This window comes from Macaca nemestrina, chromosome 3 (genome assembly GCF_043159975.1).
Source record: "Macaca nemestrina isolate mMacNem1 chromosome 3, mMacNem.hap1, whole genome shotgun sequence".
NCBI lineage: Eukaryota > Metazoa > Chordata > Mammalia > Primates > Cercopithecidae > Macaca > Macaca nemestrina.
Genome location: NC_092127.1, coordinates 22,966,681 through 22,982,704, shown reverse-complemented (window position 1 = coordinate 22,982,704; position 16,024 = coordinate 22,966,681). Strand labels below are relative to the sequence as shown.

Here is a 16,024-nt window from a genome sequence, read left to right as displayed (position 1 = left end):
AGATATGATCCATTTTACAATATTACGACAAATGAAACAAAACAAACCACCACCAACAAAAAAACATTTTTAACATACATTGAAAAATAATATTCAAGATTCCAAGGGCTCTAATTTTGAAATTCTAAAATTTCAGGAAACTCCCCTAGCTAGTTTGTGATGCATTCATTTTAAAAATCAAAGACTAGATTAAGAAACCTTCATGCTACTATGTGTATTCCGGAAAAACCATTGAGGAACAGTTCAATTTGGTTATAAGATTCTTTATTTTGTAAACTATACATAAACAGTAAAAAAGAAAATGCATTATACTTTAAATATTACATAAAGTCAACATTAAAGTTTGTACTGAGTGTGTATAAATTAAATTGAAATAATTCATCAATTTTGCTTTCAATGAATTGTATACTGGGAAACCAGTTTACCCACTGTTGAAATTAAAGATACCAATATGTAACATTCAACAGGATTTTCCATTTTTATTATGGGCACAAAACCATTGGTCTGATATAGTTAAAAGTGATGGTGTGCCAAAATGTCTACACAATTAATTAACATGCTAACTTAAACACAGCAGTTAAAGTAATTTTTGCTACAGTTAAATCTTAAATGCTACTCTACACAATAATCATAAACAAGTCCACATGGCAATTATGTAACAATAGAAAAAAAGGAAGAAACATATCCCGTTTTCTTCATTCCAGCAGCAGTACCTTTACTGTTATTAATCTGTTAATTAGGTGTGCTTATATATTGCGTAATATACTATATTGGTATGCATGCTAAAATCTTTCTATTTCTATTTTTGCAAGGCACCATACAATACGTTCTCTAGGTTTCGGCACTACTAACAAAAATAACATAATTCGAAGATTAAATGTAAATTTTTATCTAAAATGGGAAATAAAACGAAAATTAAGAATTTAAAATTTGACCTTGGGGCAAATGACAAACTTTGTAAAAATACGGTTTAAATCAATCTTTCCCTTTGTCTTCCTAATTTAAATTCTGAAACCTAAGTTGCTGGTCAGAGAGATAAAGAAATCTAGAAAGGCAAATAAATCATGTTATTAAAAAATATTTTAAAAAATCTGCATGAGACTGCCATCCAAATTAAAATACACATTGGAAAGAACAACTAAATTTTTAACTTTCAGAATCCATGGTTTTCCATACTTGCCATTTTGTAAAATGTACTATGAGATCCAGAATAATTTCATAGTTAAAAACACCACTATTAACGTAAACACAACGGAGGACTCTACAATTGTCACTTCACTTTTCTTGCCATATGGTATCTCTCTGTTATCCTGACTCATCTAGGTCTAGCAAGATGCTACTTTGGAAATGCAATTAAAGCATGCATATTTTTCTTAAATCTTCAGGACCCAGGTCATTAATAATTTATTCATTTTAAATTTCACTTAGAATTATCTTTCAAAAAATTAACATGTACGATCCCAAGCACTGGCTGTCATTTCGCTTATGGAAGATTTACGAAGTTTGTTCTCATGAAAAATTTATTATAGTAGCACTTCAAAACTTTATTTTCTCTGACTAGACTGCATATGTATTTTCTTGTTGTGTAAGGAATATAAAAACTCAAAGCAAATCATTCTTATTTAAACACAAAGTTCTATAACTTTAGCTGCAATTTTTCAAATAATTATACAAAATATATGTGAGGTTTAGAATCATTTTGTTATTGGGGAAGAAGATAATTTTAAATAGGCTATCATTTTTGTAAATATTAGAAATGTAGAATTTATTGATTTCAACTGTCATCAATCAAATGTATCCATCATGATCATCACCACCATCATCATCATCCCCTTCATCTTCATCATCATCTTCAATTTCATCTTCATCATTCATAATATCGTCTTCATCATCCTCATCATCAGTCCATTCATGGAAATCTCCACTAGCAAAATCTCCAGAGATCTCAAAATCTATAGCTTGAAAAAAGTGAACATAAACATTACCTTTATTTGACTGAATAGTGTTAATTACTGAAAGACAAAATCCTTACAAAAATTAAGAATATTTTTTAAAAAGTAATTGCTTTTCTCTCTTATTTATCAAAGATAAGGAAAGATCCATTTTCTGGAAAATTATCACATGTTAAAAATCTATCATTTGTTAAAATGTATGTGCTAAAAGCAGAATCATTATCGAGGTGTGTTATGCAAGATTGATCTCAGCCCAGTTTTTATAGAAGTTCATGTCAGACTGTGCATTTTAATTTAAAATTTCTTCTACAAGTGTGACAGAAAAAGTGCCCCACCAAGTATGTCCATTTCCTAATCTCCAGAACCTATAAATATGTTACCTTACATGAAAGAGTGACTTTGCAAATACGGCTAAGTAAAGGAATTTGAATTGGAGAGATTATCCTGAATTATCCAGGTGGATCCAAATTGTCACTTAGGTTCTTAAAATAAGAAAATGTTTTCCAGATAGAGTGGGAAGGAGCTAGGACTACAGAGGAATGATCAGAGACACCATGTTGTCAGCTTAAGATTAGAGGAAAGAGTCCATGAACCAACGGATGCAAGCTGCCTCTAAGAGGTGAAAAGGGCAAGGAAATAGATTTTCCCCTAAGGCCTCCAGAGAGGAGCACCCTCCTGCTGACATCTTGATGTTGAGCTTAGTGAGACCTGTGTTGAACTTCTGAGGTACGGAACTGTAGGATAAACGTTTGTTGTTTTAAGCCACTAAGTGGGAATTTGTTACTACAGCAACAGAAAACTAATATTTTACAAAATATTTTAAAAATAACTATTAATATTTATGGAGGCAATAATGCACATACATATTAGCATTCACCACGTATTGACTTTTCAACTCCTCCAGTGCTCGTGTGGATTTATTTTCTACTCTTTCTAATATTTTATTCTTATAATTCTTTTGTATCTAATTATAACAAATCCAATTGATGTACTTCAAGGTTTATAAATTGGTTGATCTCACGAGACAACACACTAAAATTCCCATCTTAACTGAAGAAAATATTGTTTCATTCTCCAACTTCATCTGCTGTATTAGTTATACAATGTTAAGAAAACTCAGATGTCCACGTTCCAAAAACAATGTTCTTGTTCACTTAAGGAACTCATCTCCATATAACTTTTACTTACAACATAAAAAACTTATGTATCCATCATTGTTATCAATGACAACTGAAGTAATTTATAATGCAACTACTTTACAGTACATATTACAAAGATGTGTTCCCTCTATGTAAAATTTATGTAAGATAGCTACTGAATCCTCTTTCTTCCTACTTAAATCTAATTGCATTGGCCAGGTCAGCAAACAAAACTAAGCTATTAAAAATGTTATGAACAAATGGATTCAGAGCAGGAATTTAAAGATTAAATGAGACTACTTTTATTGTTTATCTTTTTTCTTAACAGTCTTAGTTTATTAGTCTAAAATTTGCTTGAAGAATACATCTAAATATTTTCTAAAATGCAAGACTAAAAAGTACTTTATTTTCATTTTTGATCATTTATATTAATTGAAACACAATGAATTAATTCCTGGTGCATGTGTGTGTGTGTGTGTGTGTGTGTGTGTACAATGAAGTGGCTTTTGTCATGAAAACTGTCTATAATACAAACAAAATTGACACTTGCATTCTAGAAAAATGTTTTATGAAGTACAAATGGTACTACAATGGAAATTTTAAAATGCATGTATGTTATGTTCAACTAATTGTTACATTCTATTTTAAATATATACAAAGGCCGGGCTCAGTGGCTCAAGCCTGTAATCCCAGCACTTTGGGAGGCCGAGACGGGAGGTTCACGAGGTCAGGAGACCGAGACCATCCTGGCTAACATGGTGAAACTCCATCTCTACTAAAAAATACAAAAAAAAATAGCTGGGCGTGGTGGCGGGCACCTGTAGTCCCAGCTACTCGGGAGGCTGAGGCAGGAGAATGGCCTAAACCTGGGAGGCGGAGCTTACAGTGAGCTGAGATCTGGCCACTGCACTCCAGCCTGGGCAGCAGAGGGAGACTCTGTCTCAAAAAAAATAAATAAATAAAAATAAATAAATAAATACACAAAAAATGCATGTTCCTAAAAAAGAATTTGAATATTAACTATAATTCCCTTTAAACAATCAAATTACATTTTCCTCACTCAAGCACAAGGAAACATGCTCATATAGCTGTAATTTATGAACTTTTACTTTAAAAAGGTTTGTATTTCTTTGGCTGGTGAACCCACATATTCCCTAAGTCACCATCTCCAGAGGTATACAGACAAAAGGGTGTCATCTGAAGACATGATAAATAGAGTTTATTGACTTGCAGTAGGATGAATGAAAAAGGTCTGCTTCAGCTGAGAGGAAAAGAAGTACCTCAACCACTTTCTGAATTTGAAGTAGGAAAGGAACCCAGCTTTTAATTAATCTCTCTAGAAAATCTAAATTATGCAATGACCACTTATTATCTATCCAGGTTTTTAACATGCTAGGAGTAAGTTTTTTTGTCACTTCCTCCACCCTATATATTCTATAGTCTTTGCATAGAGTAAGTACTGATTAAATGCTTGAACAAACGAATGAGGCTCTAAAGCACTTAATTCTGTGCTTGGGGAATTATGAAATAAGTAACCCTTCTCCTTACCACAATCTGCAACACCATTTATTCTGGATCCCATGACTTCATTTCCGTATCTGTCAACACACCAGCACTGTCCAACACTGCCGTGGCATTGTGTTGGCTTGTAGTAACCATCTTCATCACACAGGGGGATATACTGTCCTGTTGAAACAAGCCACAGGCATACAAACACACACATGTAGTTTATGAATAAGCTGTGATCCTTTTTGATAGGCACCAAATTATGCATTAATGAATTAAAGACATACACATATGGAGTGTCCACTGTATTCCAGGATAGATACCAGTGACGCCTTAGACGAAATCAAGGAAGTCTTTTCTGTCATGGAGCTGGCCATTGCCACAGTGAACTGCTTATAGTTCAAGGATTCATTTCCTTTGTTAAGCAAATTACTATTTCATTAGTTCTCACTGTGCAAAGGGTAGTGTTTCAGAGGCACAATACAGAATTAACATCTGATTAGTGCCATGCTTATATTAAATCACCCAGACCACTTAGCATGGCAGAAGACCTGTCACCATCTGCCTCCATCACTGGAAACTTTCTACTGTCATTTCCCCAAATGTTCATTCTTATATTCCAAGCTCTTTCCAAATCAAACTCTCTGTTTTTCCCAAACTCAATGCTGTTTTGTCTCTTTACACATTGTTTATGTCAACTAGAATCTCTCTTCTCTCTTCCATTTTAAGATGTGACTTAAATGTGACCCACAATCTAAAGTCTTCTTTTCAAGTGATTCCTGATTACTTCTTCTGTTCTCTGTGTGTGTGTGTGTGTGTGTGTGTGTGTGTGTTGACTGTCCCTGCGTACTTTCACCACTATATTGTGATATCATCTATAGTTAGAAATATTTAGGTTCTCTTCATTTTCATTGTTGTATGAACAACATCTCAAACCCATGGTCTAGAGGGAACACAGTCTATTGGGAATAGTAGAACAGATAGACAAATTTATTTATTTCTTTATTGAGACAGAGTCTTGCTCCATTGCCCAGGCTGGAGCACAGTGGCACGATCTTGGCTCACTGCAACCTCTGCCTCCCAGGTTCAAGTGATTCTGCTACTTCAGACTCCTGAGTGGCTGAGATTACAGGCTTGCACCACCACACCGGGCTAATTTTTGTGTTTTTAAATAGAGATGGGGTTTTGCCATGTTGTCAAGACTGACCTCAAACTCCTGACTTCAAGTAATCCTTCCACCTCAACCTCCTAAAATACTGCGATTACAGGCATGAGCCATTGTTTCCGACCAGAGACTGATTTTTATATCTATAAAATCTAACATACTCCATGGCACAATGCTCATGATAAATGCTTAATTAGTAATTTAAAAGTGAAATCATGTTCTTTATAAGTACTCCAAACAGAATTTAAGTTCTAGGAGATAATAATATTTTATTTTATTTTCTAACTATTTTTTCTTCTGTGACCAGAAGCATGATAGTTATTGGTGAATTAAAATAAATAAATAAATAAATAAATAAATAAATAAATAAGTGGATAAAAGACAAAATTTACTTAGTCTTGTAACCATATGGCATCAAAATTTCACTACCTCAAAAAGTTTGAAAATTGTTATATGCAAATTATTAACAGTTAACAAAACTATATTTATTCAAATAGCTGAACTGCTAATCTTTCAATGAGATATACAAAATATCATTAACTACAGAACACTTTCTATGGATTCAAGGCCAGAAAAAAAATAAGGAAAAAAATTCAACGTTGTTACATCTACAGCTTTTACAACTACCATGATTTGACATACTTGACATATACATGTTATGATGTATAGTTAATGTGACCATAGTTGATACTTTATGCCAGTAAAGTTGGTTGATGTCTGCAGTTTTAGCATAATTCTTAAGAGTACTCTCTTTTCCTTTCAAAGACTGAATCTCTAAATCAGGACATGTGGCACCATACTCGTATATAACAAGTGATCAATTTCAGACGCATATAATACCCCACCCGAATTAGAAGAAATGCTTAAAGCCTTTAGTGTTCTCTATAAAAATTTTCATTTATATTATGAAAGAATAATGAAGGTAACTCTTCCCAAATGGGCACAAAGTATTTTTTTATACCTTCAAATAATAAAAACCTGTATTCTAACAGATTTTTGTTACTAATAGACCTTAAGTAGAAAATACTTTTCAGTTTAATTTCAATGGCTTACTTTATAGTACACGGCTAAACTTTGGTTTGCCAAGACAAACCTATATAAGAACGTATTGTTATTATTATTATTTTTTTGAGATGGAATCTTGCTCTGTTACCCAGGCTGGAGTACAGTGGCACCATCTTGGCTCACCGCAACATCTTACTCCCTGGTTCAAGCGATTCTCCTGCTTCAGACTCCAGAGTAGCTGTGATTACAGGCACACACCACCATGCCAGGCTAATTTTTGTATTTTCAGTAGAGGTGCGGTTTTGCCATATTGGCCAGGGTGGTCTCAAACTCCTGAACTCAGGTGATGTGCCTACCCTGGCCTCCCAAAGTGTTGGGATTACAGGCGTGAGCCACTGTGCCCAGGCAGAATGCATTGTTTTCATTTGTGAGCTATGATATCTCCTGCATCTTGTAACAGGGTTAAAAGAAACATGACACATTGTAGCATTTATCATTAGTAATTTTCACACCTAAAAATGTTTTATTACAAAACACTAATTTTTAAATTCTGTACAATGGCCACTGAAACAAGGATTTGCAAGTAATGTGAAAAATCCTGTTATTTAAACATAATATATTGTAATTACAAAGATGGTAAGTCAAAATATAAAACAGATTAATCAGATCCAGAGACATTAGAGTTATGTGCCACTAAATACACAAGTATGTTAATATATGTGAAAATAAATATTGCATATGTGGTGTCACACTTTGGATTCCAAAATAGAAAAAGAAGAACAGTGGCAAAACTGGTGATATCCAAATAAATTCTGAAGCTTACTTAATAGGACTATAGCAATGCTAATTTCTTAGATTTTTACAAATATTCCATCATTATTTGGCACATGCAAGACGCTATATTTAGAGGAAGCTGGGTGAAGAATGTTTGGAAGCTATATACCTTTGTCGCCATTTTTATAAATTTAAGACTATTCCAAAAATAGTTTATTTAAAAATTGTATGGTTATATGAATAAACCACTCATATGTAATAGTTTAATAATCTGTTTATATCCAAACATTTAAATATTTCAAAGCTTTGAATAAAATCTGAAATATCTATCTATCTACTTATACATTTATTTATTAAAAGTAGGGTAGTAAAAAATACTAATGAAAAATACTAACAAGTCTGTTCAAATTTTCCTGAGGTACTCAGAGCACCTTTTCACCCAATTTATAAAACTACTTGCTTTAAATAGCACACATACATATATATATATATTTGCCATCAATTCTTAAATCTTAACCATAGAATTAGAACTGAATTTTCTGCTGATGTTTTAACTTTAGCATTGCTTAAATCTCTCTTTTTACTTAATAACTTTCAAAATGAACATTATATTAGGGTAATAAAACAGACATAATATCTTTCAATAGGTAAGGTAATAAAAGTAAGTTTAATGGCTTTCAAAAAGTTCATAAATTTTGTTGCTGAAATTTAGTGCAGTCTATCTTTGTTGGATTAATATTGATTTTATGTTGCTGTTTCCCTGGGGTTATTTATGTAAGCAATAAAGCCTTCAGAAGAATGATCTATTACTCACCTAGGAGCTTCTTTACCCCTTGCCGCTTCTGAATATTGCTGAGCTCCGTCTGGCAAGGTGGGTCTGCAATGACATTAAAAATGTTACTTAGAGGATTGTAGTTAAACAAAGAAAGTGTAATTTCTATGTTATCAAACTTCACTTGGTCTTTGCGTGCCTTCAGAAGACACGTATTACATATTAATTGGTTTACTTATGAAGATACATTCATATAGATACATACATGTGTCTGTCTATCATCTATCTATCAATCATCTATCTATCTATCTATCTATCTATCTATCTATCTATCTAATATCTATCTATATATAGAGAGAGAGCACTCATGCTACTTTCCTAATTGTCAATATATCTATCACCTTGGTTTTCCTCAGAATGCCTGGATCAGATTTTTTAAAAGTATAAGAGATACTTATATGATGAAAAATACTTCTTATTTACTTTTAAAAGGTCAATCAAGTCAGAAATGTGAATTCAACTAATTGACTGCTACTGAAGCAATTAACTGATTATGTTTTCCCCTAATTTAAAAGTTTCTATGATATAGACAAATAACTTTGTGTTACAAAAGTAACGTATAAAAGTGTTAATGCTTCTTTCCAGCTTTGTTAAAGATCTTATTATAAATTTTAATATTGTATAATGGTAAGAGATATTGATCTTTTTAGTTTCATCCATATATGCAATTTAGGAACAGGATATAATATAAAATTATTTCTGATAAGCCATCATTTAAAAATAAGCTGAAAACATTTAAACCAATTTGGAAATAATCTTTGCCTATTTTCAAACTTAACCACTTGAAGGAAGACATTTGTAGAGAAATGTAAAATTCTAAATAGTCACAATATAGTTTGTCTTATATTGTTACTCTTATATTTACTATTGGCCCTTCATATCTGTGAGTTCTGCACTTATAGATTCAACCAACCGCTAATCGAAAATTTTCAAAAAATAAAAAAAACAGAGATGATTTAAAGTATATAAGAGGACGTGTGTAGGTTATATGTCAATACTTTGCCATTTTATAGAAGGGATTTGAGTGACTTGATTTTAGTGTTCACAAATTGTCCTGACATCGATACCCCTTGGATATCAAGAGATAACTGCATATAATTATATACATACATAATATGTAAAATATATAGTCTTATCTGAAAGCAGTTTAATGTATTTTGTATTCATAGTCTAAACACTTGCTGTTAATGCTTGCTATATAAAAGTGGCATTATAAAATCGTAAAACTGCAAAATAATATACTATATCTTATTGTCCTGTGGTATAACTTTTTAGTAAAAAGGTAAAGTATAATTAATTTAAATGATTTTAAAAGTATATAATACATTGAATTCAAAATATTCAGTTATTACATTTTATGTAAAAAAGTGGAATAAAGAATGAGATAGGTGCTTAATATATATTTTGTAGTTTAATATGTGAATTTAATCTTGCAAAATCTAAAAAAAAATTCATCTTACAGAATCTAAAATGGAAAGAAAGAGAATCATTCCAAGATGGCCAAATAGGAACAGCTCCAGTCTACAGCTGCCAGCGTGCACGACGTAGAAGGCAGGTGATTTCTGCATTTCCAACTGAGGAACGGCATTCATCTCATTGGGACTGGTCAGAAAGTGGATGCTGCCCACAGAGTATGAGCCAAAGCAGAGCAGGGCATCACCTCCCCAGGGAAGCACAAGGATTCAGAGAATTCCCTTTCCCAGACAAGGGAAGTCATGACAGACAGTACCTGGAATATTGGGACACTCCCACCCTGATAATGTGCTTTTCCAATGGTCTTAGCAAATGGCACACCAGGAGATTATATCCTGCACCTGGTTTGGCGGGTCCCATGCTGAAGGAGCCTTGCTCACTGCTAGCACAGCAGTCCGAGATTGAACTGTGAGGCAGCAGAGAGGCTTGGGGAGGGGTGTCCACCATTGCTGAGGCTTGACTAGGTAAACAAAGCAGCCAGGAAGCTTGAACTGGGTGGAGCCAACTGCAGCTCAACAAGGCCTGCCTGCCTCTGTAGATTCCATCTCTGGGGGTGGGGCATAGCTGAACAAAACATAGCAGAAACTTCTGCAGACTTAAACGTCCCTTTTTGATAGCTTTGAAGAGAGCAGTGGTTCTCCCAGCATGGAGTTTGAGATCTGAAAACAAAGAGACTGCCTCCTCAAGTGGGTCCCTGACCCCCGAGTAGTCTAACTGGGAGACACCTCCCAGTAGGGGCTGACTGACACCTCATACAGCCAGGTGCCCCTCTGAGATGAAGCTTCCATAGGAAGGATCAGGCAGCAACATTTGCTGTTCTGCAGTCTCCACTGATGATACCCAGGCAAACAGGGTCTGGGGTGAACCTCCAGCAAACACCAGCAGACCTGTAGCTGAGGGTCCTGGCTGTTAGAAGGAAAACCAACAAACAGAAAAGCATAGCAGTAACATTAACAAAAAGGACATTCACACCAAACCCCGATGTGTAGGTCACCATCATCAAAGAACAAAGACAGATAAAACCACAAAGATGGGGAGAAACCAGAGCAGAAAGTCTGAAAATTCTAAAAACCAGAGCGCCTCTTCTACTCCAAAGGATCTCTCTCAGTTCACCAGCAACAGAACAAAGCTGGATGGAGAATGACTTTGATGAGTTGACAGAAGTAGGCTTCTGAAGATCGGTAATAACAAATTCCTCTGAGCTAAAGGAGAATGTTTGAACCCACCGCAAGGAAGCTAAAAAAATTGAGAAAAGATTGGACGAATGGCTTACTAGAATAAAGAGTGTAGAGGAAACCTTAAATGACCTGATGGAGCTGAAAACCATGGCACAAGAACTACACGACGCATGCACAAGGTTTAGTAGCCGATTCGATCAAGTGGAAGAAAGGGTATCAGTGATTAAAGATCAAATAAATGAAATGAAGTGAGAAGAGAAGTTTAGAGAAAAAGAGTAAAAAGAAATGAACAAAGCCTCCAAGATATATGGGACTATGTGAAAAGATCAAATCTACGTTTGATTGGTGTACTGAAAGTGATGGGGAGAATGGAACCAAGTTGGAAAACACTCTTCGGGATGTTATCCAGGAGAACTTCCCCAATCTAGCAAGGTAGGCCAACATTCAAATTCAGGAAATACAGAGAATGCCACAAAGATACTCCTCAAGAAGAGCAACCCCAAGACACATAATTGTCAGATTTGCCAAGGATAAAATAAAGGAAAACATGTTAAGGGCAGCCAGAGAGAAGGTCAGGTTACCCACAAAGGGAAGCCCATCAGACTAACAGCAGATCTCTTGGCAGAAACTCTATAAGCCAGAAGAGAGTGGGGGCCAATATTCACCATTCTTAAAGAAAAGAATTTTCAAACCAGAATTTCATTTCCAGCCAAACTAAGCTTCATAACTGAAGGAGAAATAAAAGCCTTTACAGATAAGCAAATGCTGAGAGATTTTGTCACCACCAGGCCTGACTTACAAGAGTTCCTGAAGGAAGCACTAAACATGGAAAGGAAAAACCAGTACCAGCCACTGCAAAAACATGCCAAATTTTAAAGACCATCAATGCTAGGAAGAAACTGCACCAACTAATGGGCAAAATAACCAGCTAACATAATGAAAGTTTCAAATTCACACATAACAATATTAACCTTAAATATAAATGGGCTAAATGGTCCAATTAAAAGACACAGACTGGCAAATTGGATAAACAGTAAAGACCCATCAGTGTGCTGTATTCAGGAGACCCATCTCTTGTGCAGAGACACATATAGGCTCAAAATAAAGGGATGAAGGAAGACCTACTAAGCAAATGGAAAACAAAACAAAACAAAAAAGCAGGGGTTGCAATCCTAGTCTCTGATAAAACAGACTTTAAACCAACAAAGATCAAAAGAGACAAAGAAGGCCATCACATAATGGTAAAAGGGATCAATTCAACAAGAAGAGCTAACTATCCTAAGTATATATGCACCTAATACAGGAGCACCCAGATTCATAAAGCAAGTCTTAGAGACCTACAAAGAGACTTAGACTCGCATACAATAATAATGGGAGACTTTAACACATCACTGTCAACAATAGACACATCAATGACACAGAAACTTAACAAGGATATCCAGGACTTGAACTCAGCTCTTCACCAAGTGGACCTAATAGACATCTACAGAACTCTCCAACCCAAATCAACAGAATATACATTCTCCTCAGCACCACATAACACTTATTCTGAAATTGACCACATATTTGGAAGTAAAGCACTCCTCAGCGAATGTAAAAGAACAGAGATCATAACAAAATGTCTCTCAGACCACAGTGCAATCAAATTAGAACTCAGGATTAAGAAACTCACTCAAAACTGCACAACTACATGGAAACTGAACAACCTGCTCCTGAATGACTAGTGGGTACGTAACGAAATGAAGGCAGAAATAAAGATGTTCTTTGAAACCAATGAGAACAAAGACACAACGTACCAGAATCTCTGGAAGACATTTAAAGCAGTGTGTAGAGGGAAATTTATAGCACTAAATGCCCACAAGAGAAAGCAGGAAAGATCTAAAATTGACACCCCAACATCACAATTAAAAGAACTCGAGAAGCAAGAGCAAACACATTCAAAAGCTAACAGAAGGCAAGAAATAACTAAGATCAGAGCAGAACTGAAGGAGATAGAGACACAAAAAATCCTTTAAAAAATCAGTGAATCCAGGAGCTGGCTTTTTGAAAAGATCAACAAAATAGACTAATAGCAAGACTAATAGCTAGCAAGACTAATAAAGAAGAAAAGAGAGAAGAATCAAATAGAAGCAATAAAAAATGATAAAGGGGATATCACCACCAATTCCACAGAAATACAAATTACCATCAGAGAATACTATAAACACCTCTATGCAAATAAAATAGAAAATCTAGGATGGGCGCGGTGGCTTACTCCTGTAATCCCAGCACTTTGGGAGGCCAAGGCAGGTGGATCTCGAGGTCAGGAGATCGAGACCATCCTGACTAACACGGTAAAACCCGGTCTCTACTAAAAATGGAAAAAATTGGTCCGGCACAGTGGTGGGCGACTGTAGTCCCAGCTAGTCTGGAGGCTGAAGCAGAAGATTGGCATGAACCCGGGAGGTGGAGCTTGCAGTGAGCCGAGATTGCGTCACTGCACTCCAGACTGGGCGACAGAGCAAGACTTCATCTCAAAAAAAAAAAAAAAAGAAAAAAGAAAAAAGAAAATCTAGAAGAAATGGATAAATTCCTGGACACATACACCCTCCCAAGACTAAATCAGGAAGAAGTTGAATCCCTGAATAGACCAATAACAGGCTCTGAAATTGAGGCAATAATTAATAGCCTAACAACCAAAAAAAAGTATAGGACCAGATGGATTCACAGCCAAATTCTACCAGAGGAACAAAGAGGAGCTGGTACCATTCCTTCTAAAACTATTCTAATCAATAGAAAAAGACGGAATCCTCCCTAATTCATTTTTTCAGGCCAGCATCATCCTGACACCAAAGCCTGGCAGAGACACAACAAAAAAAGAGAATTTTAGACCAATATACCTGATGAACATCGATGCAAAAATCCTCAATAAAACACTGGCAAACTGAATCCAGCAGCATATCAAAAAGCTTATCCACTAAGATCAAGTCGGTTTCATCTCTGGGATGTAAGGCTGGTTCAACATATGCAAATCAATAAATGTAATCCATCACATAAACAGAACCAAAGACAAAAAAAAAACACATGATTATCTCAATAGATGCAGAAAAGGCCTTTGACAAAATTCAACAGCCCTTCATGTTAAAAACTCTCAATAAACTAGCTATTGATGGGACAAATCTCAAAATAATAAGAGCTATTTATGACAAACCCACAGCCAATATCATACTGAATGGGCAAAAACTGGAAGCATTCCCTTTGAAAACTGGCATAAGATAAGGATGCCCTCTCTCACCACTCCTATTCAACATAATATTGGAAGTTCTGGCCAGGGCAATCAGGCAGGAGAAAGAAATAAAGGGTATTCAGTTAGGAAAAGAGGAAGTCAAATTATCTCTGTTTGCAGATGACATGATTGTATTTTTAGAAAACCCAATCATCTCAGCCCCAAATCCCCTTAAGCTGATAAGCAACTTCAGCAAAGTCTCAGGATACAAAATCAATGTGGAAAAACCACAGGCATTCTTATACACCAATAACAGACAAACAAAGAGTCAAATCATGAGTAAACTCCCACTCACAATTGTTGCAAAGAGAATAAAATACCTAGGAATCCAACTTACAAGGGATGTGAAGGACCTCTTCAAGGAGCACTACAAACCATTGCTCAATGAAATAAAAGAGGACACAAACAAATGGAAGAACATTCCACGCTCATGGATAGGAAGAATCAATATTGTGAAAATGGCCATACTGCCCAAGGTAATTTATAGATTCAATGTCATTCCCATCAAGCTACCAATGACTTTCTTCACAGAATTGGAACGATACTACTTTAAAACTCATATGAAACCAAAAAAGAGCCCACATTGCCAAGGCAATCCTAAGCCAACAGAACAAAGCTGGAGGCATCACGCTACCTGAATTCAAACTATTCTACAAGACTACAGTAACCAAAACAGCATGGTAATGGTATCAAAACAGAGATACAGACCAATGGAACAGAACAGAGCCCTCAGAAATAATACCACACATCTACAACCATCTGATCTTTGACAAACCTGAAAAAAAACAAGAAATAGGGAAAGGATTCCCTATTTAATAACTGGTGCTGGTAAAACTGGCTAGCCATATGTAGAAAGCTGAAACTGGATCCCTTTCTTACACCTTATACAAAAATTAATTCAAGGTGGATTAAATACTTAAAACCATAAAAACCCTAGAAGAAAACCTAGGCAATACCAGTCAGGACATATGCATGGGCAAGGACTTCATGACTAAAACACCAAAAGCAATGGCAACAAAAGCCAGAATTGACAAATGGGATCTAATTAAACTACAGAGCTTCTTCACAGCAAAAGAAACTACCATCAGAGTGAACAGGCAACCTACAGAATGGGAGAACATTTTTACAATCTACCCATCTGACAAAGGGCTAACATCCAAATCCACAAAGAACTTAAAGAAATTTACAAGAAAAAATCAAACAACCCCATCAAAAAGTGGGTGAAGGATATGAACAGACACTTCTCCAAAGAAGACATTTATGCAGCCAACAGACACATGAAAAAATGCTCATCATCACTCCCCATCAGAGAAATGCAAATCAAAACCACAATGAGATACCATCTCACACCAGTTAGAATAGCGATCATTAAAAGATCAGGAAACAAGTGCTGGAGATGATGTGGAGAAATAGGAACACTTTTACATTCTTGGTGGGACTGTAAACTAGTTCAACCATTGTGGAAGACAGTGTGGCAATTCCTCAAGGATCGAGAACTAGAAATACCATTTGACCCAGCCATCCCATTACTGGGGATATACACAAAGGATTATAAATCATGCTGCTATAAAGATACATGCACATGTATGTTTATTGCAGCACTATTCACAATAGTCAAGACTTTTTGAAAAAATCACCATATAAATTAATAGTTACTTTTTAATAAAATTACTTATTGAACTAAAAGAATACATAAAAATGAAGTTGTATCATATCACTAGCACGCCTTCTCAGT

At 35.3% G+C, this 16,024-nt stretch overlaps 1 protein-coding gene across 3 annotated transcripts in view; it reads right to left on the bottom strand.

The window, feature by feature from the left end:
• Nucleotides 1-247: 247 nt before the first annotated feature.
• The window catches only part of LOC105466712 (SPARC (osteonectin), cwcv and kazal like domains proteoglycan 3), a 483,715-nt gene continuing 467,938 nt past the window's right edge, over nt 248-16,024 (bottom strand). For all 3 annotated transcript variants that reach the window (XM_011715825.3, XM_011715826.2, XM_011715827.2), the window contains 3 exons: nt 8,356-8,418; nt 4,640-4,777; nt 248-1,958 (listed from right to left, as the gene is read on the bottom strand). In XM_011715825.3, the coding sequence (XP_011714127.1) occupies nt 1,789-1,958; nt 4,640-4,777; nt 8,356-8,418 (371 nt within the window). In that variant the 3' untranslated portion in view covers nt 248-1,788. The remainder of the gene's footprint in view (nt 1,959-4,639; nt 4,778-8,355; nt 8,419-16,024) is intronic.